At 40.1% G+C, this 26,923-nt stretch overlaps 1 protein-coding gene across 5 annotated transcripts in view; it reads right to left on the reverse strand.

Moving 5' to 3' along the window:
- Positions 1-9,326: 9,326 nt before the first annotated feature.
- DDX50 (DExD-box helicase 50) overlaps positions 9,327-26,923 on the reverse strand; it is a 55,216-nt gene continuing 37,619 nt past the window's right edge. For 4 of the 5 annotated variants that reach the window (XM_053584606.1, XM_053584607.1, XM_053584609.1 and 1 more), the window contains 7 exons: positions 21,144-21,305; positions 20,313-20,432; positions 19,486-19,559; positions 19,101-19,260; positions 14,591-14,725; positions 13,446-13,490; positions 9,327-9,827 (listed from right to left, as the gene is read on the reverse strand). In XM_053584606.1, the coding sequence (XP_053440581.1) occupies positions 9,549-9,827; positions 13,446-13,490; positions 14,591-14,725; positions 19,101-19,260; positions 19,486-19,559; positions 20,313-20,432; positions 21,144-21,305 (975 nt within the window). In that variant the 3' untranslated portion in view covers positions 9,327-9,548. The remainder of the gene's footprint in view (positions 9,828-13,445; positions 13,491-14,590; positions 14,726-19,100; positions 19,261-19,485; positions 19,560-20,312; positions 20,433-21,143; positions 21,306-26,923) is intronic. The other variant, XM_053584610.1, reaches the window with a different exon arrangement.

A 26,923-nucleotide genomic window follows, 5' to 3' on the forward strand; every position in this document is an offset into this window, starting at 1 on the left:
CACCCACCTTCCGTCACTTCCTGTAGCAACGCATTTCCGGCGGAAGCAGAAAGCCCAAGGAAGGTTGCGCTCCTCTTGGTGAATTCAAAGCGAGGCTGCTGACTGCGGTTGGCTTTAATGAACTGAGCCCTTACTGTCCTTGGACACTAAAAGGCACCTACAAAAGGACGGAGCTAGAAGAAACCACGAAGGTTAGCCTGATATTCTCATTCAAACACTGGCAAGATTCTCCCTAGACGCAGCTTGATAAATTAAAGCTTCTAGTTGCTTTTAAGTGGCCCTCGTCAGTGCTTTATAGATTGCATGAGTATGTAGGATCCTTCCTTTCACGTACTGCCGCGTACGTGTTCTTACCTTGTGGAAACGTCGACTCCAAAAGGTGACCGACACACTCACGAGCCTAAAGAACCAGAATTCAGTCGGGTCTGTTAGTTCATGCATGCATGCATTCACCAAACATCTTAGCGTTCTCTGTGTCAAGTATGAGAAACGTGGCTAGCATTAGCTAGCAGACAACGCACAAGCCTTGTCCTCACGAAGCTGTGTAGACTGGTGTTGGTTGTTTTTAAGGCATGGAGGAGAGGCACCCAAATCCTGTAGACCCTAATTAGAAATTCACAGGGGTCCTTACTCATCTATAATTTGGACACTATACTACTTCAAGCAGTTAGTGGTCCAATGAATGATCAGTGACGATATTGCTGACGATATTCCTTAAGAACTAGTGATCCAAAGAATTAGAAAATTTATCATAGTATTAATAGATTAAAAATAAATTAGAATCATACCTGGTTTTGAAAATCTGCCTTTGGCTGGGCGCCTACAGCTCAAGCGACTAAGGCGCAGCCACATACACCAGAGCTGGTGGGTTCGAATCCGGCTGGGGCCGGCTAAACAATGACAACTACAACCAAAAAAAGAAAAAAATAGCCTGGTGTTGTGGCGGGTGCCTGTAGTCCCAGCTACTTGGGAGGCTTAGGCAAGAGAATCACTTAAGCCCAGGAGTTTGAAGTTGCTGTGAGCTGTGATGCCACAGTACTCTACCCAGGGCGACAGCTTGAGGCTCTGTCTCAAAAAAATACCCTTTACCACTATTGCTGTTTTTTTCAGACACTTTATTTAATCTGAACCTGAGTTTCTCCTGAATGAAATGGGGATAACAAAACCTACTTAAACAAGCATAGTGGCTCTTTCCTGTGACCCCAGCTACTTGAGAGACTGAGGTAGGAGGAGTGCTTGAGGCTAGGAGTTCCAGACCACAAACGTGGTTGTTCCTGTCTCTAGATAAAATTTGAAAAATTATCTGGATGCAGAGGTACAAGCCTATGGTCCAGCTACTGGGGAGGATGAGGTGCAGGATCCCTTCAGCCTACAAGTTTGATGATTGTGCCACTGGACTCCAGCCTAGGCGACAGAGTAAGACCCTGTCTCTTTAAAATTAAAGAAAAAAAAATCTGTTTCATTGGCTGAGGAAAATAAGCTAATGAATGAAAAGATTTGACACTGCCTGATACAGACAGCAAAATATATGAGAGCCACTAAAATTCATAGGTGTGTCACAAATATTTAGAAAGAAGATTCAAAGTATTACATTTTTTATTTATTTATAAATAAATAACAGAATCAAAATAAATAAATAACAGAATCTTACTGTCATCCTGGTTAGAGTGCCGCCTACAGCACTTACAGCAACATAGCTTACAGCAACCACAAACTCTTGGGCTTGAGCAGTGGTCTTGCTTCAGCCTCCCCAGTAGCTGACACTACCAATGCCCACCATAACTCCCAGCTAGTTTTTCTATTTTTAGTAGAGACAGGGTCTCACTTTTGCTCAGGTTGGTCTCAAAACTCCTAACTCAAGCAATCTACCTGCCTTGACCTCCCAGAGAGCTAGGTTTATAGGTATAAGCCTCTGTGCCCAGCCAAAGTATTACATTTTATGACAAAGGAAAATGTTGGAAGTTTTATTTCTGTTTTTTTTTAATCTCAGAGTATTAAGGAAAAATTTTGTTTCAGGTAAACTATTTGATGTTTCACATCTCAATTTTAACAATTTGTGTAAACATGCAACAATGCTTTAACTTACACTCTTTGGTAACCTTGAGCCAGGATCCTTGATTTATCCATCTTAGTGTCCTCAAAATTTCAGATAGTGCCTGGCACATAATAATCTGTCATTAAATGTTTATTGAACATTATTGGGACAGTGGTGTAGGGAAACCCCTCGAAATAAATTTTAGCTATATGCCCACGTAGGAAAACACTTCAATTATCCTGGTATTAGACATAAAAGAGGGGAAAACAAGAATGAATGCAGTCAACCAACTGACCAACAAAATGCTTAACATCTTTGTACCAAGGACTTTGGAGTGAGTACATAAGTAAAGACCTAGTACTTGCTTCAAGGAACCTGCACTTTGGTTAATAAACCACAAAACTATGTAATGCTGTACATGATACTGTTGTATACAGTACAGAGATGTGTTTATTACCAACAGATGTTTAACAAGACAGTAACCCCCAGAACACCACTAAATGGAAAATTGTTCAAAAATTGTATTTCCTTCGTAACATACCTGCACATAAATACAAACCCAAAATTGCCTCTTTGACAAGTGGCCAAATTATTATATTGAATCTAGCCATCACTATAAAATTCAGTACCAAGTAGAAGAACTGTAATATATTTGATAGGAAATATGAAGTTCTGTTTGTCCCTGAAGTTGTTTGAATATCAATTATGCCAGATCAGTTTCTCCTCTGATCTAGATGATGTAATGTTTTAATAAAATAAGGGGGAGAATTTCTTTTAAAAGTATGTATACATGCACACACACACTGAATTCAGAAGTCTACACGTGAAAACATTAGTAGTTATCTGTGAGTTATGTGATTTATGGGGGTTTCTTATTTTCTTCCATCTGCTTCTCAAATTTTTTTTTTTTTTTGCAATTTTTGGCCAGGGCTGGGTTTGAACCCATCACCTCCAGCATATGGGCCCTACCCCTTTGAGCCACAGATGCCACCCTCAATTATTGTTATTATTATTATTATTATTATTCTTGCAGTTTTTGGCCAGGGCTGGGTTTGAACCTGCCTCCTCTGGCATATGGAGCTGGCACCCTACTCCTTTGAGCCACAGGTGCCGCCCTGCTTCTCTCTCTTTTTTTTTTTTTTCAGCTTTTCAACAACAGGCATGTGTCCTTATAAGAAAAATATAAAATATGGTGTTTCTTTTTTTTTTTTTGAGACAGAGCCTCAAGCTGTCACATCACCCTGGGTAGAATACCGTGACATCACAGCTCACAGTAACGTCAAACTCCTGGGCTCAAGTGATTCTCCTGCCTTCGACTCCCAGGTAGCTGGGACTACAGAAGCCCGCCACAACGCCCGGCTATTTTTTGGTTGCAGCCATCGTTGTTTGGTGGGCCCAGGCTGGCGCCCTACTCCTTTGAGCCACAGGTGCCGCCCTGCTTCTCTCTTTTTTTTTTTCAACAATGGGCATGTGTACATATAAGAAAAATATGAAATATGGTTTTGTTTTTGTTTTTTGAGACAGAGCCTCAAGCTGTCACCCTGGGTAGAGTACCGTGACATCACAGCTCAACGTAATGTCAAACTCCTGGGCTCAAGTGATTCTCCTGCCTCCAACTCCCAAGTAGTTGGGACTACAGGCGCCTGCCACAACGTCTGGCTATTTTTTGGTTGCAGCCATGGTTGTTTGGTGGGCCCGGGCTGGATTTGAACCTGCCAGCTCAGGTGTATGTGGCTGGTGCTTTACCTGCTTGAGCCACAGGCACCAAGCCTGAAATATGGTTTTTAAAAAACTACTGTTAAGCACTACCCCCTCAAACACAGGAAACAAAATGTGAGAGAAAGCTCTCAAGACAGTCACACCTAAATGTGAATTCATTCAAACTTAAAATGCTGAAGAGAATAAAACAGATACTACTTCATTTATACATTCAAAAACCAAAGATCAGTGTAACTAATTCAAGTGCAAACAGCTGTTAAGTGACCAACTAGAGCACAGAATACCAAACAGGAGGCCAGAAGCCCAAAATGTAGGGTAATGAAGGTGCTGCATTCTATAATAAGGAAAGAGCAAAGGTACTTATGGCTGAGTGCAGCCCAAAGCTGAGATTACTATTCTAATTTACCTACACACTTTTTTCCCCCACTCATTACTGAACCCTTTCAAAAGCTATCCAAAATAAGGCCTCCAAGATTATGACTCTTACCTTGCTCTCACCACTGCTTTCCTCACAGTGACGATCCCAGCAACAAGTGCTACTTATAATAGTTCCGCATACTCAGACCATGTTGTTTTATCAGCTCTTCTGTACTTTTGCTTGGCTGCCCATTGCCCCTAATCTTTCTTCTACCTGACTTAATGCTCAATCATCAGATCTAAAAAGCTTTCTCTGAACCCCTACTCCAATTCCTGAGCTAGGTGACACTGTTCAGTCCACAAATCATTGCATTTAGTCATTGCTGTGAGTCTAGGTTTATGTGTCCATCTGTTTCACTAGATTCTGATCTCCTTAGTGCAGAGACTGGACAAGCACACAATTGGAAATTTTAGGCTTAGACAGAAGTACATTTCTTAATATTTTGTTAGGAGACAAGTATAATTATCTCATAGTATTAAGGTAAAAAGTTTGAGACTGAACTTGTAGTGGCTACAATTAGAGCAACTGAGAGTGATTGTTCTATGGCAACATTTAGCATTCTGTTGTAGGAATGGAGCTTATGTTATTCTCCCAAAGCATACTGCCTTACTCAAATGCAGAGCCAACTGAGATTTCCCCCTAAGTCATGGCTGTCTGAACCACTTTTCCATAATCAAAACTTCTCCCTCCTCAATCCAGCACTGAGAATCTTTTCCTTGGTTTAGCTGAAATCTGGTTCTTTTTGAAAAATATATCCTTTTCAAGTTTTCTCACAAAGATGTTGTTCACATTCTATATATCTCAGTTGACATCAGTGTCCTCTTTTCCTTAAACACCATTTCCAAACCATTACTCCTTCACTTTTTTTTTTTTTTGAGACAGTCTCAAGCTGTCGCCCTGGAGTCATACCTCACACCAACCTCCAACTTGGGCTCAAGCAATCCTCTTGCCTCAGTTTTTCTATATTTAGTAGAGACGGAGATCTTGCTTTTTGCTCAGGCTGGTCTTCAACTGGTGAGCTCAAGCAATCCATCTATCTCAGCCTCCTTGAGTGCTAGGATTAGACGTGAGCCACCATGCCTGGCCTACTCCTTCACTGTTATGTAAAAGCTCTTGTCCCTCTGAAGGTAAGTGGAATGTTACTATATATAACCCTTCCTCATTCGGGTTAATTTACCAACCTCCACCGTTCACTGATATTTTGGAACCTGACTTAAGTCTTCCTTCTCAGTTCTGGCTTATTTTCATCCTAGGAGACTTCCTTGACCATGAATACCACCCACGTATCCACTGCTTTGCAGTTTCTTGACCGCCTAAACTAAAATGACCCTTGCCCTCAACTGGCCTACCACCATACCCTGCACTTATCTTCTTCCCAGTTGTTCCATTCTTGAAATCTTAAATTCAGACAGCCCTTGTGGACCTTCAGGCTTTTACACCCTCTACATCTTCGTTATCAACTCTATCTCCACTTTAATCCCTTGGCAGCCTAGACTCTATGGACCATGACTCTAATCACATTTGCCAAAGTCCTCAACATCTTTACCTTGTCATCCTGTAACTCACAAAGCAAAACCCTAATCCTAGGTCAATCAACTATTTCCCATCCGAACAACAGAATGCTATCTTTTAACAGGAAATCACTCAATTTTTTTTTTTTTTTTTGTAGAGACAGAGTCTCACTATACTGCCCTCGGGTAGAGTGCCCTGGCGTCACACGGCTCACAGCAACCTCCAACTCTTGGGCTTACGGGATCCTCTTGCCTCAGCCTCCCAAGCAGCTGGGACTACAGGCGCCCGCCACAACGCCCAGCTATTTTTTTTGTTGCAGTTTGGCCGGGGCTGGGTTTGAACCCGCCACCCTCGGCATATGGGGCCGGTGCCCTACTCACTGAGCCACAGGCGCCGCCCAGGAAATCACTCAATTGTTATAAATGTAGCTGCTGTGAGTTCAGTCTCTTAACTTTTTACTATAATATCAGCAAGATTATTGATTTTTCTTCTAACAAAATGTTGAGATGTGCTTCTGCTATCTAAGGCCAAAATCTCCAGTTGTGTGCTTGATCTCATCCCTCTGGGTCTTCACAGCAATTCTGCTCCATCATACATTCCTTCTCCTGAATCTTCTCATTGCCCTCCCTCCTTTCTGGATTCTCTCCAAAGTACATCAACATGCTCAAATATTCCACACACACACAAAATAGTCACCACAATCTCATGGCTTATCTTCTACTTCCAGCTTTAGCTTATTTTTCCCTATTCACAGCCAAATTTCTAAAAGAGGTCTCATTTCCTACTTACCCCACTGCAAAATGGCATCAACTCAATAATCCATTACTCTATGGCTGCTGTTGTCAAGATTCCTTTTTATCAAATGCAATAGCCATTTTAGGCTCCTCTCCTGGTTCCATTGAAAGTTGATACTCGGGCGGCGCCTGTGGCTCAGTCGGTAAGGCGCCGGCCCCATATACCGAGGGTGGCGGGTTCAAACCCGGCCCCGGCTGAACTGCAACCAAAAAATAGTTGGGCGTTGTGGCGGGCGCCTGTAGCCCCAGCTACTCGGGAGGCTGAGGCAAGAGAATCGCTTAAGCCCAGGAGTTGGAGGTTGCTGTGAGCTGTGTGAGGCCACGGCACTCTACCGAGGGCCATAAAGTGAGACTCTGTCTCTACAAAAAAAAAAAAAAAAAAAAAGAAAGTTGATACTCCTGGGCTTTCTGCCCTCTTCTCGTCATCCCTTCTCATTGAGATCCCCTTGTTTCTACTCTATTAAAAACATTGGTGTGGGCTCAGTGCCTGTGGCTCAAGCGGCTAAGGCACCAGCCACATGCACCTGAGCTGGCAGGTTCGAATCTAGCCCAGGCCTGCCAAACAACGATGATGGCTGCAACCAAAAAATAGCTGGGCATTGTGGCAGGCACCTGTAATCCCAGCTACTTGGGAGGCAGAGGCAGGAGACTTGCTTGAGCCCAGAAGTCGGAGGTTGCTGTTAGCTGTGATGCCACATCACTCTACCCCGGATGACAACTTGAGGATCTTGTCTCAAAACAAAAAAAACAAACAAACAAAGAAATTGGTGTGTCTGTAGCTTCCTTCCTCAGTTCTCTTAACTATACTTTCCATTGAAACTCATCTACTATCCTAATCACAATTTATCATTTTTTTATCATTCCCAAACATGTATCTCTAGAATAAATCTCTCTCCTGAGCTTCAGACCTATAATCCAATTGTCTACTCTTCCTGAATAGCTGGGCCTATAGGAGAATGCCAATATGCACAGCTAATTTTTCTATTTTTTATAAAGACAGGGTCTCACTGTGTTGCTCAGGTTATCTTGAACTCCTGGCCTCAAGCAATTTCCTACTTAGCCCTGCCAAAACGCTAGGATTGCAGGTATGAGTCATTATGCCAGACTCCCATATAACTACTACTGCTCTCCCTCATAGTACCCTATCTCAGTGAGAGAAATATAAATTTGGTTTATCTACCTCTCTTTCCTCTTCCAGTCCAATATATCTAAGTCCCCTAACAATTCTATCTCCTAAAACCTCTAAAATCTATCCATGTTTCTCAAGGTCCACTGCCACTGTTTAGCATAGTGGTTAAGAATGCTGGTTCAGAAACTAGACTTCTTGGGTTCAAATCCTCATCCACTACGTATTATCCAGCTGTGTGATTCTGAATAAGTAACACCCTCTTACGCGTGAACTGTTTGCATCCTTCAGAATACATAATCTAGCATTAGTTTAGATTACTATCATCTCTATCTTGAACTACTTCTATAGTGCCTTAAGAGATCTCCTGGCATCCATTCTGGCCCTTCGCCAATCCTGTTTCTTCAATGTAGCCAGTAATTTTTACAAAATGTAAATCTGGTCATATTACTCCTTACTTTAAAAACCCTTTAGTGGCTCCCCACTATCTTCAAGAAAAGCTTTAAAGTCCTTAACAGTGCATATAAGGCCTTTAATATCTTCTTATTCCTATCCTCTACTATTACATGAAACCATATGAACTAAGTCTTCAGGATTACCATGTTATTCTTTGCCTCTAGATTCCACATGTAATTGTTTTTGTCTACAAGCTCTTTCCTGTCTAAACTGCTGTGTGCGTGGCTTATCCTTGTAATCCTAGCACTCTGGGAGGCCAAGGCAGATGGATTGCTTAAGCTCAGGAGTTCAAGACCAACCTCAGCAAGAATGAGACCCCATCTCTAAAAATAGGCTACTCGGGAGGTTGAGGCAAGAGGATCATTTGAGCCCAAGTTTTAGGTTGCTGTGAGCTATGACACCTTGGGCAACAAAGTAAGACTCTCAAAAATAAACTCCTGTTCACACCTACACATATATGTGGCTAATCAACTGATACTTCTGCTTTGTATCTCTGTTGGGTATCACTTTTAAAAAGCTTTCCTAACTCCTGAAATTGGTTAGGTGCACCCCAACTAGGTCCTTAGCATTGCACATCTACCATTGTCTTAGCCTTTGTTAGTATGTACTAATAGCTTGTCTGTCAGGCTGTAAGTTCTTGACGGCAGTGACTATGCCTTCTTCACTACTACATTTCCCGGTGATTAGCATAGTGATGGACACATAGTAGAAATTCAATAAATATCTCTTGAATAAATGTGTGCAGGCTTGGCACCTGTAGCACAGTGGTTATAACCCCGGCCACATACACCTAGAGTGGCAGGTTCGAACCTGACCCAGGCCTGCTAAACAACGACAAGAACAACAACAACAAACAGCCAGCGTTGTGGCAGGTGCCTGTAGTCTCAGCTACTTGGGAGGCTGAGGCAAGGAGAATTGCTTAGCCCAATAGTTCGAGGGTGCTGTGAGCTGTGACGCCATGGCACTCTACTGAGGGTGACATAGTTGACACTCTGTCTCAAAAAAAAAAAATGTGTGCAATTCTTGCACACCCTTTTAATTATGTTTGGAATTTAAAATGCTACACTTAACTAACCATGTCACCAATTTATACAGCCCTTTAATGTAGAATGGATTTCTAATCAGCTATCATATAAGCTATGGAAGGAATGACCTGAATACAAATACACCACATTTTGTAAAATGCAAGTAACCTTAAGATTAATTTGACCACTAAGATTAGAAGAAATTCTAAAAGATTACATTGAGAAAATTCTTAACGCATAGTGAAAAGAGACAATAAAAGGAGGTTTTTTTATTCAAAGGTATAACTGGATAAGTAGATTTGTTTACAACCATTCTTGTGAAATACTTTTTAAAAAAATACGACCAACTTCTTTGCAAATAGCATACACATACCTCAACTATGATGACTTAATTTTTGGTGGATAATGTACATGATTAGGCAGAAATAGGCAAGCTCACACTGGTAGATTAACTATCCAATACTCAATCAAAACTCCGTTTGTGGCCCCCGCTTCTTGATCGATTTCTGTTCCCACTTCGTCTTCTACCATCTTGTCGACTTCCTGAGCGACTCCCCTGTCGACTCTGTCTACCAGACCGGCCACCAGATCGACCACCTGATCGACCTGACCTGCCTGACCGGCCACTTGACCAGCCACTCCTCTGTCTGGAATTAGAAGATGTGTTTCCATCATAATATTCTTCAATTTCAGGTAGTTTGGCTGGCACTGAGAGTATCCAGTCTGAATCATGCCACTCGGCCTGTTAGGGGAGTTTACAGGATTAATATTAATGTAAAATAGAAACCATAAGCAAGTACATGAGTATAGGAAACACCTTTTTCATATCCATTATTTATTCATTAAAGCCTATCTACTCATTAAATTCAAAGTGTCTGGAACAAAACAATAAAATCAAACTATGTGTAAAGTGTACTCACTAAAATTCCTAAGTTTTAGTCACAGCAATATATGACTAAAGTCTTAAAAATGTATAATTTTGAGACTGTAAATTCGTAGTTTATATCTCTAAGATAACACTATCTGGTTTCTCAGCACAAAGCAAATGGGCCATTAATAAGAAGTGCATTGTTTTTAGCAAATATAGGGACAGAAGCAAGAAGTAAAAGAACTAATAATGGAGATTAAATACCTGTCGACACCAGCCAAGTAACATAAAATGTAGCTATTGGAAAAAATTTGGTACTACAATAAACAAACTCAAGATATATAGTAGTTCACTATGTTGTATCTTCATTGTAATCAGGAGTTGCCAAGGAAAGTTGGTATTATGACACTCTGGGCTTGGTGCCTGTAGCACAGTGGTTATGGCACTGGCCACATACACCGAGACTGGCGGGTTCAAACCCGGCCCAGGCCAGCTAAACGACGACAACTGCAACAACAAAAAAAATAGCCGGGCATTGTGACATGCACCTGTAGTCCCAGCTACTTGGGAGGCTGAGGCAAGAGAATTACTTCAGCCCAAGAGTTTGAGGTTGCTGTGAGCTGTGACACCAAGGAACTCTATCGAGGGCGACATAGTGAAACTCTGTCTTAAAAAACAAACAAAAGACACTCTGGCCATTTGCGGTGCCTCACACCTGTAAACCTAGCACTCTGGGAGGCCGAGACAGGAGGATTCCTTGAGCTCAGGAGTTCTAGACCAGTGTGACCAAGAGCAAAACCCTGTCTACTAAAAATAGAAGAAATTATGGGCTGGGTGAGGTGGCTCATGCCTGTAATCCTAGCACTCTGGGAGGCTGAAGCAGGTGGATTGCCTGAGCTCATAGGTTCCATCCAGACCAGCCTGAGCAACAGCTAGACCTCCCTCTAAAAACAGCCAGGCACAGTTGTGGCAGGCACCTGTAGTCCAGCTACTTAGGAGGCTGAGACAAGAGAATCACTTCAGCCCAAGCGATTTTGAGGTTGCTGTGAGCTGTGATGCCATGGCACTCTACTAAGGGTGATAAGTGAGACTCTGGCTCAAAAAAATAGAAAAAATTAGTGGGGTGTTGTGGCAGGCACCTGAAGTCTCAGCTACTCAGGAGGCTGAGGCAGAAGGATTGCTCAAACCCAGAAGTCTGAGCTTGCTTGGGGGGCTAGGGTGATGCCATGGCACTCTAACCTAGACAACAGAATGAGACTTTGGCTAAAAAAAAAAAAAGACGCTCTAGTGATAAAGATGGGAAGAGACAAGCATCCACACACACCACTAATGGACTGATCAATTTATAAATAAAGTCTTAAAAATGTACAAACCCAATTCTTCCACCTTAAAACTGTGTTAAGGACCCATGTTTCCTGTTTACCTCCCATTGGTTCCCAAATTGTTTATCCCTTCCCCCACATCCCTCTTCCAATTTCAGGTGATTGTAACACAGGCACAACAACAAAAAACACAAACCTTTTGGTCAAACAGTCACTTTTAAAAACTCATCTTAAAGAGATAAACATAGCAATGCAAGAAGAATTACCTATACCAATGTTCAGGGCAGGCCTGGTTAGAATAAACTATTGTAAACAATCTAAATTTCAGAAAATAGGACAATGGCCACCCACATGGCTAAATGTTAGGGAGACATTAAAAATAACCTCAGTGCATGCACAGTCCCAGCTACTGAGGAGGGTGAGGCAGGAGAATCACTTGACACAGAGGTTCGAGGCTATAGTACATTGTGTTCATGTCTGTGAATAGCCATGGGCCTCCAGCCTGGACACAAAGCAACACCTGTGTCTCCAAAACATAAATAAAATTACTGTATAGCTGACACAGAAATATGTCTTCAATATATTCTGAATTTTTATAAAGATTTCAAAAGCAGAATAATCACATATAAATATGCACAAACATACAAAGACAAATTCTTTTTTTTGGCCGGGGCTAGGTTTGAACCTGCCACCTCTGGCATTATGGGACCGGCACCCTACTCCTTGAGCCACAGGCACCACCAACAAAGACAAATTCTTCACTGTAGGAATCTAGGGGCCAACATATTTCGTTAACAGATAAAATACAAGAAAATAAAAAAAAAACTAGAGTGACAAGGAAGGGAGATTAAAAAGGACAAGAAACATCACAATACAATGCATGAGCCTTATAGACCTTATAATAAAAAATATTTAGGAAAAAATAGAAGAAACTTAAACACAAAATTGAATTCTATTAAGCCTGTGGCTCAAAGGAGTAGGGTGCTAGCCCCACATACCAGAGGTCACAGGTTCAAACCTGGCCCCGGGCAAAAAAAAAAAAAAAAATTATTATTTGGGAGAGTTTAATTATGGTATTATGTCTTTTTAAAAGTTATTTCTATTTAAAAAATTAGCCAGGCACAATGTCATGCAGTTTTAGTACTAGCTACTCAGGAAGCTGAGCTACAGTGAGTTATGATTATATACCCCAGCCTGGGTAACAAAGTAAGACCCTGTATCTAAAAAAATAAAATTCTTTATATTTAGGTATGTGAAAATATTTAAAGTTGAAATAACAGACTACCTAGAATTTGTTTCAAAAGAATACAGGAGAAGTGGAGAAGAGAAATAGATAGAAGTTGAAGATGGGAAGATGAAACAAAGCCGGTTATGAATTGCTAATTGTTGAAGCTGGGTGACAGGTATGTGGGGAATCATTATATGAGCCTATTGTTTTTAAATATGATTGAAATTATTTATAATTAAAAAATTTTTAATTGAAAAATACTGGATTTTTTTTTTTTTTGAGACAGCGTTTCACTATGTTGCCCTTAGTAGAGTGCCATCACGTCACAGCTCACAGCAACCTCAAACTCTTAGGCTTAAGTGATTCTCTTGCCTCAGCCTCCCAAGTAGCTGGGACTATAGGTGCCCACCTCAACACCCAGCTATTTTCTTGTTGCAGCTATCACTGTTGTTTAGCTGGCCCAGCCTGGGATCGAACATACAAGCCTCGGGACTTGTGGCTGGCACTGTAAGCATTGTACTATAAGCACCAAACCATACTGGATATTTTAGATCAAAGAATTTTTTTTCTTTTTAAGAGACAGAGTTTTACTCTGTTGCCCTCAGTAGAGTGCAATGGCATCACAGCTCACAGCAACCTCTAGCTCTTGGGCTTAGGCGATTCTCTTGCATCAGCCTCCCAAATAGCTGGGACTACAGGCGCCCGCCACAACACCCGGCTATATGTTTTTGCAGTTTGGCTGGGGCCGGGTTCAAACCTGCCACCCTTGGTATATGGGGCCAGCGCCCCACTCACTGAGCCACAGGTGCCAGCCAAAATCGAAGAATTCTTAATGGGCCATAGGCATCATAATTGATAACTACGACTATGTTTTTCAAAAAACAAACTCTATGTATTACAAAAAAATATTCAGCTATTTAACAAATAGAATTTTTAAAGTACCTGTAACCTTTCTGACTCAGCCGTGGGAACATCAAAGCAAACACCCTAAAAGCAAAATAAAAACATTTTTATTTAGATGCAAATGAGTCGATATTTTTACTAAAAAACTTAAAGTAATTTAACAAAAAAAGGGTTAGGTGTGTCCTGTGATTGTTTAGAGGACCAAACTAGACAATGTAGTATATAATGCATGACACAGAATAGCTGCTTAATGTATTTTCTAAATCTGAAAATTAAATATAAGAATCTACTCCTAATAATAACAATCTACATTATCCTCTATAAGAGTTTTTGTAGACTCTGTAATGTTGTGACATGTCCCTTGTAAAATAATCCCTCTAATAAATTCCTTTGAAAATTAAATGCCAAAAAGTTTCCTTCCTAAAGAGCTCCAACGTTTGTCAGATAATGAGAGTGATGTAACCCAAGGTTTCCCCTTTGGCCTTGGTTGCCAATAAACTGAAAGTTAATTTAATACTCAAGTAAAGATAGCAACTAGTTTGCCTATGGATCTTGTTGTGTTTTCCTTCCCTTCTACAATTTTTCTGAAATGTATATATTTTCTCATACTTGCCTCAAATCTTTTTTGAAGGTAATATTAAACTTAGAAAGCAATGATTATTTCCAATAAATAATCTAGTTAATGAAATCTAATCTAGAATAAACCTATGTAGTGAAGTTAAATAAATATATCTTAACAAAATCATTAGAAGATATGAAAGCCATTAAGATTACAGAGTTTTAAATTTGCTACATAAATGTATTCAAATACTTATTAATTCAATTCATATCATTATCCTCACTAACAACCAAGAATAGGCCATTTAAAAAGAAACACAGTTTTAGAGCTGCTTAATGTTCCAATCATAAGTTACATAGTCATAAAGAATAAACATACACATATAATGTGTATAAAACAGGAACTTGGATCTTAGATAACTTGGTATTAGTCAAACTGAGCAGAATGACTTATAGCTCTGAGTTATATATAAAACTTCCCAAATTTGTAAATGGAAATAAATTAACACAGAAAACAGTATTATTTGTTCTATTAGGCTTCAAAAGAAGAACAATATTTAGTAACAATCTTTAGAAATACCTGTGATATTGATTAAAAAACTATTTAATTGTCTAGAAAAGCCTACCATATTTCCTTTTAGGAGGCACATTCTGGTAATCTGGGACACAGCATTACTACTCAGCTTTCTGTTAAGTTCTTTCCAAGCACAGCTGACATCCTGTATTTCCTCTAGGCTTTCCAAAGTCATGGTCACAAACCCCTTAAGAAATAAAAGTCATATCAGGTTTTGAAAAAAAAAAATCATCAGCAGCAGGACAATGAAATTCTAAATCTATAGCCCTTCATGACTCATTTTTGTCTTTCTTTCATCTTTTTTCTTGTTTATTTTTGTTTTTGAGATAAATCTCAGTCTGTGGCCCAGGATAGAGTGCCATGAATGACATTAGCTTAGCTCACAACCAGCTCAAACTCCTGGGCTCAAGGTATCCTCCTGCCTCAGCCTCCCAAGCAATAAGGACTGTAGATGTCTGCCACACACATGGCTAATTTTTTTCTTATTTTCATAAAGACAGGGGTCTTTATGGGTCTCTTGCTCAGTCTGGTCTTTTTTTTTTTTTTTTTGAGACCGAGCCTCAAGCTGTTACCCTGGGTAGAATGCCGTGGCATCACAGATCACAGCAACCTCCAACTCCGGGCTCAAACGATTCCCTTGCCTCCGCCTCCCAAGTACTGGGACTACAGGCGCCTGCCACAATGCACGGCTATTTTTTGTTTGCAGCCTTCATTGTTGTTTGGCAGGCCTGGGCTAGATTCGAACCTGTAGCTCAGGTGTATGTGACTGGCGCCTTAGCCACTTGAGCCACAGGTGCTGAGCCTCTTTTTTTTTTTTTTTGTAGAGACAGAGTCTCACTGTACCGCCCTTGGGTAGAGTGCCGTGGCGTCACACGGCTCACAGCAACCTCTAACTCTTGGGCTTACGCGATTCTCTTGCCTCAGCCTCCCGAGCAGCTGGGACTACAGGCGCCCGCCACAACGCCCGGTTATTTGTTTTTTTGTTGCAGTTTGGCCGGGGCTGGGTTTGAACCCGCCACCCTCGGCATATGGGGCCGGCGCCCTACTCACTGAGCCACAGGCGCCGCCCCCCTCTTTTTTTTTTTTTGAGACAGAGTCTCACTATGTCACCCTTGGTAGACTGGCGTGGCGTCACAGCTCACAGCAACCTCGAACTCTTGGGCTCAAGTAATTCTCTTGCCTTAGCCTCCCATGAAGCTAGGACTACAGGTGCCCTCCACAAGCCTAGCTATTTTTTAATGCAGTTGTCATCGTTGTTCAGCTGGCCCGGGCCAGGTTCCAACCTGCCACTTTTGGTGTACGTGGCTGGCGCTATAACCAATACTACAGGCACCAAGCCCTCAGTCTGGTCTTGAACCCCTGAGGTCAAGCAATCCTCCTGTCTTGGCCTCCCAGAGTGCTAGGATTAGACGCATGAGCCACCACACCCAGCCTTAACTGTGCATTTCTTATGAGCTAACAGTATAACATGATTGCTAAAAAAATTTCTTTGAAACCGTATTAATTGAACACAAGTATTTATAGATCACTGAAAGTACTACTCTTTCATTATTATGAAGTTTAATTATAACTATTTTTTTTTGGAGAGCCTCAAGCTGTCACTCTGGGCAGAGTGCCGTGGCATTACTGCTCACAGCAACCTCCAACCAACACCCTGTTTCTAAGATATTTAATCTGGTTAGATGACCCATATGCCAAAGAGGGATTCTTTCACTGGATAAGGTTTGGGACTAGATGTCATTTTAGATACTTCTCAGCTCTAAAATTCTATGTTAATGATCTCTTAAGAAGTATGTTTTAAATACTGTATTAAGAAGTACAGTATTTGGGTTATTAGGGATAGAATACATATGTGCTTATTGCTATATGTACCTCACAGATTACCAATTTCAAAGAGTAAAACATGCCTTTACAATGTGAATATATGGCAGTCTCCATCTTAAACAAATGATCAAATTAAGCATTACTAGTACTGGAACAACCTGACTTTGTATGTCTCCTAATATGATGCAGTATGAGGTACACAGTATTACCTATACAGTAATGTTATGTTAAATATAAAATCAAAGCTCAGTGCCTGTAGCTCAGGCAGCTAGGGCGCCAGCCACATACACCAGAGCTGGCAGGTTCAAATCCAGCTCAAGCCTGAATGTTATGGCAGGCACCTGTACTCCCAGCTACTTGGGAGGCTGAGGCAAGAGAATCGCTTGGGCCCAGGAGGCTGAGGTTGCTATGAGTTGTGACGGCACTCTACCCAGGGCAACAGCTTGAGGCTCTGTCTCAAAAAAAAAAAAAGAACCTTAACTGAATCTTGATGTTCACTTATTTTCATTTTTATTTTTTCTAAAAGACAAAATCTCACTCCTCTATCACCTATGCTGGAGAACAGTGGCAATAATCATATCTCACCAAGCTCAGATCCTTCTGCCTCAGCCTCTTGAGTAGCTAGGACTACAGGCATGCACCAACATACTCAGCTAATTTTTTTATTTTTTTGTAGAGATGGGGGTCTCACTATGTTGCCCAAGCTGGTCTTGAACTCTTGGCTCCAAGCAATCCTTCTGCCTCAGCCTCTTAAAGTGGTAAGATTATAGGAATGAACCACCATACCTGGCTGAATCTGAATGTTATATATATGTATATATGGAGAAACACAGTTAAACCCACTTAAGTCACTCCTAGCAAAATAACATTTGGCTGAATTATTAAGACATGCCAGGTAGAAACCGTAAGACACCCCACTGCACTAATTTGTGCTACACCAAATAACACACAAGTTAATCTGTTTTGCCCTTTTTGTTCCCTCCTCCCCGTCTGCCAAAGGAATGGGCTGCCTAAAATTAGTGTGCCCTGTCATTATTCAAAAATCCTGCCAGCAGGTTCTCATTTACTCTCTTTCCATCCACATAAGGGAGGTCTTTTATTGGTAAGTCTCCACACCCAAGGGCTCTCCTCACTTTTTACCTAAGTAATATATCTTTGAACTACTTGCACCAATGGCTCTGGTGTGATATGTTTTGACAGCTGATACGGAACCTGGCAGTGGGCCAGGTCACATGGTGTAACACATATACAGGCAGTCCTTACTTTGCATTCTACTGTGTTAATTGTGCAGAGACTACTTGCTTTTCATGGTTCCATGGCAGCTTACAAAATGAAGAGTAGGTTCTACTATGTAAGTTTCAGTTAACGAAGATTATGCAAAGTAAGGATTTTCTATATTTCTTTCCAGATACACAGATAATTTGGGGATAATGAGAAAAATCTGAATATGGAATAGCTATTAGATGATGATAATGACATTAATTTTCATAGATGATATTATGGTACTGTGATTAAGTAGGAGAATATCCTTGTTTTTTTTTTTTTTTTTTTGGCTGGGGCCGGGTTTGAACCTGCCACCTCCAGAATATGGGGACAGTGCCCTACTCCTTGAGCCACAGGAGCCACCCGAGAATATCCTTGTTTTAAGATGATGCATGTTGAAATACAGAGGGTGGCAAAAAAAAATGTATACACATTTTAACAAAAGAAAAAACTATATTAAATTTGTAATAAGTAACATTTGACTTCTGCAATTATTAAGAGTTCCTCAACGTGACTTGTATTTATTTTTTGTCATTGGTATACATTGAGTATTACAATTTTAATATATAGTTTATTCCATCTTAGAATGTATGTTTTTTGCCACCCTCTGAATTTAAGGATAATTATGTTTCAATTTACTTTCAAATGGTTTAGCAAAACAAAGTATACACATATAAAGAAATAAAGGAAGAAAGATTTTGAGTACTTCCTAACACAAAGAAATTATAAATGTTTGAGATACTGGGTATGTTAATTAGCCTGATCTGGTATCTCTCTCTCTCTCTCTCTCTATATATATATATGTATATAGTATGTATCACCATGTACCCCACAAAGATGTACAATCTAAACTAAAAAATATTAAAAATTAAAAAAACTTTTCAAAAAGCTAAAAAAAGAGAAACCAAATATAACACAATATTAACAGTTATTGAGATAAATGGTATACAGTTATTGGTCATATTATTCTTTTTTTTTTGTAGAGACAGAGTCTCACTTTGTCACCCTCAGTAGAGTGCCGTGGCGTCACACAGCTCACAGCAACCTCCAGCTCTTGGACTTAGGTGATTCCCTTGCGTCAGCCTTCCAAGTAGCTGGGACTATAGGCACCCGCCACAACATCTGGCTATTTTTTTGTTGCAGTTTGGCCAGGGCCAGGTTTGAACCTGCCACCCTCGGTATATGGGGCCTGCACCCTACCCACTGACCCACAGGCGCTGCCCGGTCATATCATTCTTTCAATTTTTGTGTAGGTTTAAAAATTTGGTAGAGGTGGCCATAAAAAATATTTATTGAGGGGTAAAGGAAAATAAGAAAACCAATTTCTCATGGAGCAAAACAGTTTTTTTTCTGCACAGAAAGCACAATATAATGAAAGGGTTAGAAGCAATACTCAGTAATTCACTATACAATATCTGCTACGGTTCAATTATAACTTTTTCTCAACCACATAAAATTTTCTCACAAATTTCTACCTTATCAGAGGTGATTAAAGATCGTGGTTCAAAGTTTGATGCACCAGAAATGTGGGCTAATGCTGCAGCCAATGCATCCACTGCCCCCTTCTCTTCTATCAGTCTCTGAGCTGATGGTCGGAAAAAATCAACAGCAGCAAAAGAAACTGAAGCCAGAGACCTACGGTTTAAAAATAGTAAATTTTTTTGGTCAAGATACAGGGAAAAAATGAAAGATGAGAATGAGTGGGAAAAGAAAGAGTAACATTTTCATATTTTAATATAACTGCTGATAAATTTGGTGATTAACATTTTACTATGTATGATATTTCAACTAGAAGACCTTAAAGATGAATAGCCTAATAAAACAAAAGAAAAAATTATTCAGCAAGGTCGGAAAGCATACCTGATGGCATCCATGCTTTTAGACTTAACTAAATCCATTGTAGAAGGAACACCTACACGTTTAAAAGTAATTCCCTGAAAATGAAAGAATTACATTAAAGAAAAATGGAAGTCTTTATGATTAATTCCTAAATTAATATAGTTTGTTGAATTTCCATTTCTTGGACTTAAAAATTTCTAAGCCCCAGCAGATTAAAAATCTGCCTTTTCTAATAAATCATCATGCTGAGAAAGAGGAAAAAAAGTTTTTGTGTCCCATAGTTACAATTAGGGAATTTTACTTGCAAAACAGAGCTGATTCAAAAAAGAGACATTGTATAAATCAACTTTTCCCCCATACTACTGCATCTCATTTTACAAAACCTAAAAAATAGCATATAAAAACACACATAATAAAAATAGGGAAAAATGTGAAATACTACTAAAAGCACAGACCACAGAGAATATACAATTTCTTATAGAAACTGGCTGTTGTACCATTATTCAATATAATCTTAACTATTATACCAAGGAAATGTAACAGCCACCCATTTACAATGCTAGACTAAGAGGTACTAAAATCACAATGTGCTTCTAATTTTAGTATCAGGAGAAAAGTTCAAGGGAAAAATAAGAAAGCTCTTCTGTCTTCAAAATAAAAGCTGTATCAAAAAAAAAAAAAAAGTCTCTTGCAGCCAATGCAAATTTAGATCTCCACATGCTTCATATCCAAACATAGCTTAAAATGAAAAATGTTATAATGACCTACTTGTAAGAACAAACACATAAAGAGCTCTTTTCTAAGGCACTATTTAGAAAATAAGCCTGAAATAATTTAACTCTACTTACTGCTTTTTGTTCCACATATCTTAGTTGACCTCTTTCTCTTGGTTGATAAAAACATATACAAATCCCTGTCCGGCCAGCTCTACCTGTGCGTCCAGAGCGGTGGATATAGGACTCAACATCCTAAAGATAATAGAGGTAATACTTTTCAAAAATATGGCAACTTTCAGACATTATAGCACCCAAATAATAATGCTAATAATATTATTGTATCAATCCTCTTGCTCTTTCAACATATCAAAGAATTTATATGCAAGCAGAGTATGACTTAAAATCTTCTGACACTTCCTCCTAAGGTTCTTTATTTCCTTATTTGAGACAGAGTTTCATTCTGCTGTCCAGGCTAGAGTGCCATGGTGTCAGCCTAGATCAAAGAAACCTCAAACTCCTAGGTTCAAGTGATACTCCTGCCTCAGCCTCCTGAGTAGCTGGGAATATGGGCACCCACAACATCTAGCTAATTTTCTATTTTTAGTAGAGAAAGGGTCTTGCTTTTGCTCAGGCTAGTCACAAATTCCTGAGCTCAAGTGATTCTCCCACTATGGCCTCCCAGAATGCTGGAATTATAGGCGTGAGCCAGTACACCCACTGCCTAGGGTTCTTTAAAGGGCAACTTTTTATAATTCTCTTATATGATTATTTTGTTGTTCCACAATCCAAATCCAAACAATAAAAAGTTATTCATTTGAAAAGGGATCATATGCTGACCAATTTTAATAAGACACTAGCAAAAAACTGGCTGAGTGCCAAAAGAGATAGCATACTTTTCACATCCCAAGCAATTTTATACATAAAACTGTTGTAATTTTACCAAAATCAAATCCCATCTTGTACCTGAGGAGGAGAACTTTGAATCACCAGGTCAACCTCAGGAATGTCCAAACCACGGGCGGCCACATTGGTTGCCACCAAAACTTTAAAACTACCTTCTCTGAAGCCTTTCAGCGTAATTTCTCTTTGTGATTGTGCAATGTCTCCATGTAAACACTGGGCATTCTATTCAGAAAAAAAGGAAAACATTAAATATACAGCTCATACTTGCAACTGACAGCACTCTAATACAATTTAGTCTGTGCCTTTTTGCATTGTTCTTGCTTTTCATTTTTTTGAGACAGGGTCACCCTGGCCACAGTGCAGTGACATCATCCTTGCTTACTGCTACCTCAAACTCCTGGGCTCAAGCAAGCCTCCTGCCTCAGCCTCCTGAATAGCTAGGACTAGAAGTACACACTACCACACCCAGTTGATTTTTCTGTTTTTTTGTAGAGGGTGGACTTCCTCTTGATCAGCTTGGTCTTCAACTCCTGGTCTTAAGCTATCCTTTTGGTTTGGCCTCCCAGAGTGCTAGGATTATAGGCATGAGCTAATGACACAGCCTGCACTGTGTTTTTAATCTTATTTTCTGATAACAATGTATGATTAACATTTTTATAAAATCACACATTACAGAAAATATTTAACACAAAATATAAAAGCATCCCCAATGCCAGCCCCTTAGAAATAATTCATTGCTGGGTGGCGCCTGTGGCTCAGTCGGTAGGGCGCCGGCCCCATATACTGAGGGTGGCAGGTTCAAACCTGGCCCCGGCCAAACTGCAACCAAAAAATAGCTGGGCGTTGTGGTGGGCGCCTGTAGTCCCAGCTACTTGAGAGGCTGAGGCAAGAGAATCGCTTAAGCCCAGGAGTTGGAGGTTGCTGTGAGCTGTGTGAGGCCACGGCACTCTACCGAGGGCCATAAAGTGAGACTCTGTCTCTACAAAAAAAAAAAAAAAAAAAGGGGGCGGTGCCTGTGGCTCAAAGGAGTAGGGCGCTGGACCCATATACCAGAGGTGGCGGGTTCAAACCCAGCCCTAGCCAAAAACTGCAAAAAAAAAAAAGCAATAATTCACTGCTAACAGTCTGGTGGCTATTCTGTCAGATTAAAAAAAAATACACATAGGGCAGCACCTATGGCTCTGTGGGTAGGGCACTGGCCCCATATACCAAGGATGGTGGGTTCAAACCTGGCCCCGGCCAAACTGCAACAAAAAAATAGCTGGGTGTTGTGGCGGGTGCCTGTAGTCCCAGCTACTCGGGCGGCTGAGGCAAAAGAATCACCTAAGCCCAGGAGTTGGAGGTTGCTGTGAGCTGTGTGACGCCAGGGCACTCTACCAAGGGCGATAGAGTGAGACTCTGTCTTTAAAGGAAAAAAAAAAACACATACAGGCTCAGCGCCTGTGGCTCAAGTGGCTAAGGCACCAGCCACATACACCTGAGCTGGCAGGTTCGAATCCAGCCCAGGCCCACCAAACAACAACGATGGCTGCAACCAAAAAATAGCCAGGTGTTGGGCGGCGCCTGTGGCTCAAGGAGTAGGGTGCCAGTCCCATATGCCGGAGGTGGCAGGTTCAAACCTAGCCCCAGCCAAAAACCAAAAAAAAAAAAAAAAAAAAAAAAATAGCCAGGTGCTATGGTAGGCACCTGTAGTCCCAGCTACTTGAGAGGCAGAGGCAGGAGAATCACTTGAGCCCAGGAGTTGGAGGTTGCTGTGAGCTGTGATGCCACAGCACTCTACCCAGGGCAATAGCTTGAGGCTCTGTCTCAAAAAAAAAAAAAAAAAAATACACATATATATACACACATTCTCACACTACTCATATATAATACCATGTAATACATTTTATTTTTTTTTTATAAAAACGGGGTCATATCATATAGGTACAGTTTTGTAACCCACTTTACAAATTTAGTACATTTTAGCTACTTCTCCACATCTACAGATGATTGTCTTTTTTTTTTTTTTAAAGACAAGGTCTCACTTATTCATTCAGGCTATAGGTAGAGTACACTGACACTGTCACAGCTCAATGCAACTCCAGAGCTCAAGTGAACATATTTACACTGTAAAAGAAATACTCTGGCAACCAAAAGGAAATCCAAAACCACCAGAATCAAATAAGACACGAACAATATGAGGAATATAGAAAGGATATAGCAGAGCTGAAGGAACTGGAGCAGTCAATTAGGGAACTTAAAGATGCAATAGAAAGTATCAACAGGGCGGCGCCTGTGGCTCAGTCGGTAAGGCTCTGGCCCAATATACCGAGGGTGGCGGGTTCAAACCCGGCCCTGGCCAAACTGCAACCAAAAAATAGCCGGGCGTTGTGGCAGGCGCCTGTAGTCCCAGCTGCTCGGGAGGCTGAGGCAAGAGAATCGCTTAAGCCCAGGAGTTGGAGGTTGCTGTGAGCTGTGTGAGGCCACAGCACTCTACCGAGGGCCATAAAGTGAGACTCTGTCTCTACAAAAAAAAAAAAAAAAAAGAATCAACAACAGATTAGATTATGCAGAAGAAAGAATCTCAGAGGTAAAGGATAAAGCTCTTGAGATAACTCAGATAATTAAAGAGGCAGAAAAGAGAAAGAAAGCAGAACATTCACTGACAGAATTACGGGACTTTATGAAGCGTTCAAACATACGAGTTATAGATATCCCAGAAGGGGAAGAAAGCCATTCTACAGAATATTACAAATGAAAATTTCCCTAATATTACAAAAGATTCTGACATATTCTTTTCAGAGGGATATCGGTCCCCTGGTTGCCTCAATTCAAGTAGAGTTTCTCCAAGATACATTGTGATGAATCTATCTAAAGTCAAGACAAAAGAAAAGATTTTGCAAGCTGCCAGGAGCAAGCGCCAACTGACCTACAGAGGCAAATCCATCAGGGTTGACAGTGGACTTCTCTAATGAAACTTTTCAAGCCAGAAGACAATGGTCATCTACCTTTAATCTACTTAAACAGAACAATTTCCAGCCCAGAATTCTATATCCCACTAAGCTAAGCTTTAAAATTGACGAAGAAATCAACTCTTATTGATATGCATTGAGGAAATTTGCCACAACAAGACCAGCTTTACAGGAAATATTTCAACCTGTTCTACACACCAACCATCACAATGGACCTTCAGCAAAGTAAACACCCAGAACTTAGCTTCCATAATGACGCAAAAGACAAAACTAAGCAATGGCCTTTCAGAAAATAAGATGAATAGAACGCTACCACACTTATCAATTATCTCAATAAATGTCAATGGTTTGAATTCCCCACTGAAGAGGCATAGATTGGCTGATTGGATTAAAAAACACAAGCCATCTATTTGCTGTCTGTAGGAAACACATCTCAAGTCAAAAGACAAATTAAAAGTCAGAGTTAAGGGTTGGAAGTCAATTTTTCAGGCAAATGGAATTCAGAAGAAAAGAGGGGTTGCAATCTTATTTTCAGATACATGTGGATTTAAAGCAACTAAAGTCAAAAAAGACAATGATGGTCACTTCATATTGGTCAAGGGAAAAATACAACAAGAAGACATTTCAATTCTAAATATTTATGCACCCAATTTAAATACTCCCAGATTCTTGAAACAGACCTTGCTTAGTCTGAGCAATATGATATCCTATAATAACATGTAACAGGGGACTTTAACACCCCTCTCTCAGAGCTGGAGAGATCCTCTAAACAGAAATTAAACAAAGATATAAGAGATTTAAATGAGACCCTAGAACAACTGTGCTTGATAGACGCATACAGAACACTCCATCCCAAAGATAAAGAATATACATTCTTCTCATCATCCCATGGAACATTCTCCAAAATTGATCATATCCTAGGACACAAAACAAACCTCAACAGAATCAAAAAAACTGAAATTTTACCTTGCATCTTCTCAGACCACAAGGCACTAATGGTGGAACTCAATGCCAACAAAAATGTTCATCCTCACACATGACAGTTGGGTGCAGGAAGAAATAAAAAAGGAAATCATAGGCAGTGCCTGTGGCTCAAGGAGTAGGGCGCCGGTCCCATATGCCGGAGGTGGTGGGTTCAAACCCAGCCCCGGCCAAAAACCACAATAAAAAAAAGGAAATCATTAACTTTCTTGAGTATAACAATGAAGACACAAGCTACCAAAACCTGTGGAATACAGCAAAAGCAGTCCTGAGAGGAAAATTTTTGCTTTAGAAGCCTATATTCGAAAAACAGAAAGAGAGTGCATCAACAACAAACTCATAAACCATCTTATGGAACTGGAAAAAGAAGAACAATCTAAGTCTAAACCCAGCAGAAGAAAAGAAATACCCAAAATTAAATCAGAGATTAATGAAATTGAAAACAAAAGAATCATTCAGAAAATTAATGAAACAAGGAGTTGGTTTTTTTGAAAAATAAATAAAATAGACAAACCTTTGGCCAGTCTAACTAGAAATAAAAAAGTAGGGCGATGCCTGTGGCTCAAGGAGTACGGTGCCGGTCCCATATGCCAGAGGTGGCGGGTTCAAACCTAGCCCCAGCCAAAAAAAACACACACACACACAAAAAAAAAAAATTAAAAAAAAAAAAAAAAAGAAATAAAAAAGTAAAATCCCTAGTTAACCTCAATCAGAAATGATAAAGGTGAAATAACAACTGATGCCACAGAGATACAAGAGATTATCTCTGAATACTACCAGAAACTTTATGCCCAAAAATTTAACAATGTGAAAGAAATGGATCAATATTTGGAATCACACCCTCTCCCTAGACTTAGCCAGGAAGAAACAGAGCTCCTGAACAGACCAATTTCAAGCACTGAGATCAAAGAAACAATAAGAAATATCCCAACAAAAAAAATGCCCTGTTCAAGATGGCTTCACACCAGAATTCTATCAAACCTTCAAAGAGCTTATCCCATACTGAAGAAATTATTCCAAAAACTGAGGAGGAAGGAATCTTCCCCAACACATTCTACAAAGCAAACATCACTGATACCAAAACCAGAAAAAGACCCAACTAAAAAGGAGAACTTTAGACCAATTTCACTAATGAATATAGATGCAAAAATTCTCAACAAAATCCTAGCCAACAGATTACAGCTTATCATTAAAAAAGTCATACATCATGATCAAGTAGGTTTCATCCCTGGGATGCAAGACTGATTTAATATACGTAAATCCATAAACGTTATTTACCATATCAACAGAAGCAAAAACAAAGCCTACATGATCCTCTCATAGATGCAGAAAAAGCATTTGATAAAATCCAGCATTCTTTTCTAATTAGAACACTGAAGAGTTTAGGCATAGGTGGCACATTTCTCAAACTGATTGAAGCTATGTATGATAAGCCCACAGCTAATATTTTACTGAATGGAGTTCAACTGAAAGCTTTACCACTTAGAACTGGAATCAAAGTTTTCCTCTGTCGCCATTCAACATAGTGCCGGAAGTTCTAGCCAACACAATTAGGCAAGACAAGAAAATAAAGGTCATCCAAATGGGAGCAGAGGAGGTCAAACTCTCCTACTTTGCTGATGATATGATCTTATACTTAGAGAACCCCCAAAGACTCAACCTCAAGACTCTTGGAAGTCATCAAAAAATACAGTAATGTCTCAGGATAAAAAATCAATGTCCACAAGTCAGTAGCCTTTGTATATGCCAATAACAGCCAAGATGAGAGGCTAATTAAGGACACAACTCCCTTCATCATAGCCTCAAAGAAAATGAAATACCTAGGAATATAATTAACAAAAGAGGTGAAGGACCTCTATAAAGAAAATTATGAAATCCTAAGAAAGGAAATAGCAGAGGATATTAACA

This window comes from Nycticebus coucang, chromosome 3, assembly GCF_027406575.1.
Source record: "Nycticebus coucang isolate mNycCou1 chromosome 3, mNycCou1.pri, whole genome shotgun sequence".
Taxonomy (NCBI): Eukaryota; Metazoa; Chordata; class Mammalia; order Primates; family Lorisidae; genus Nycticebus; species Nycticebus coucang.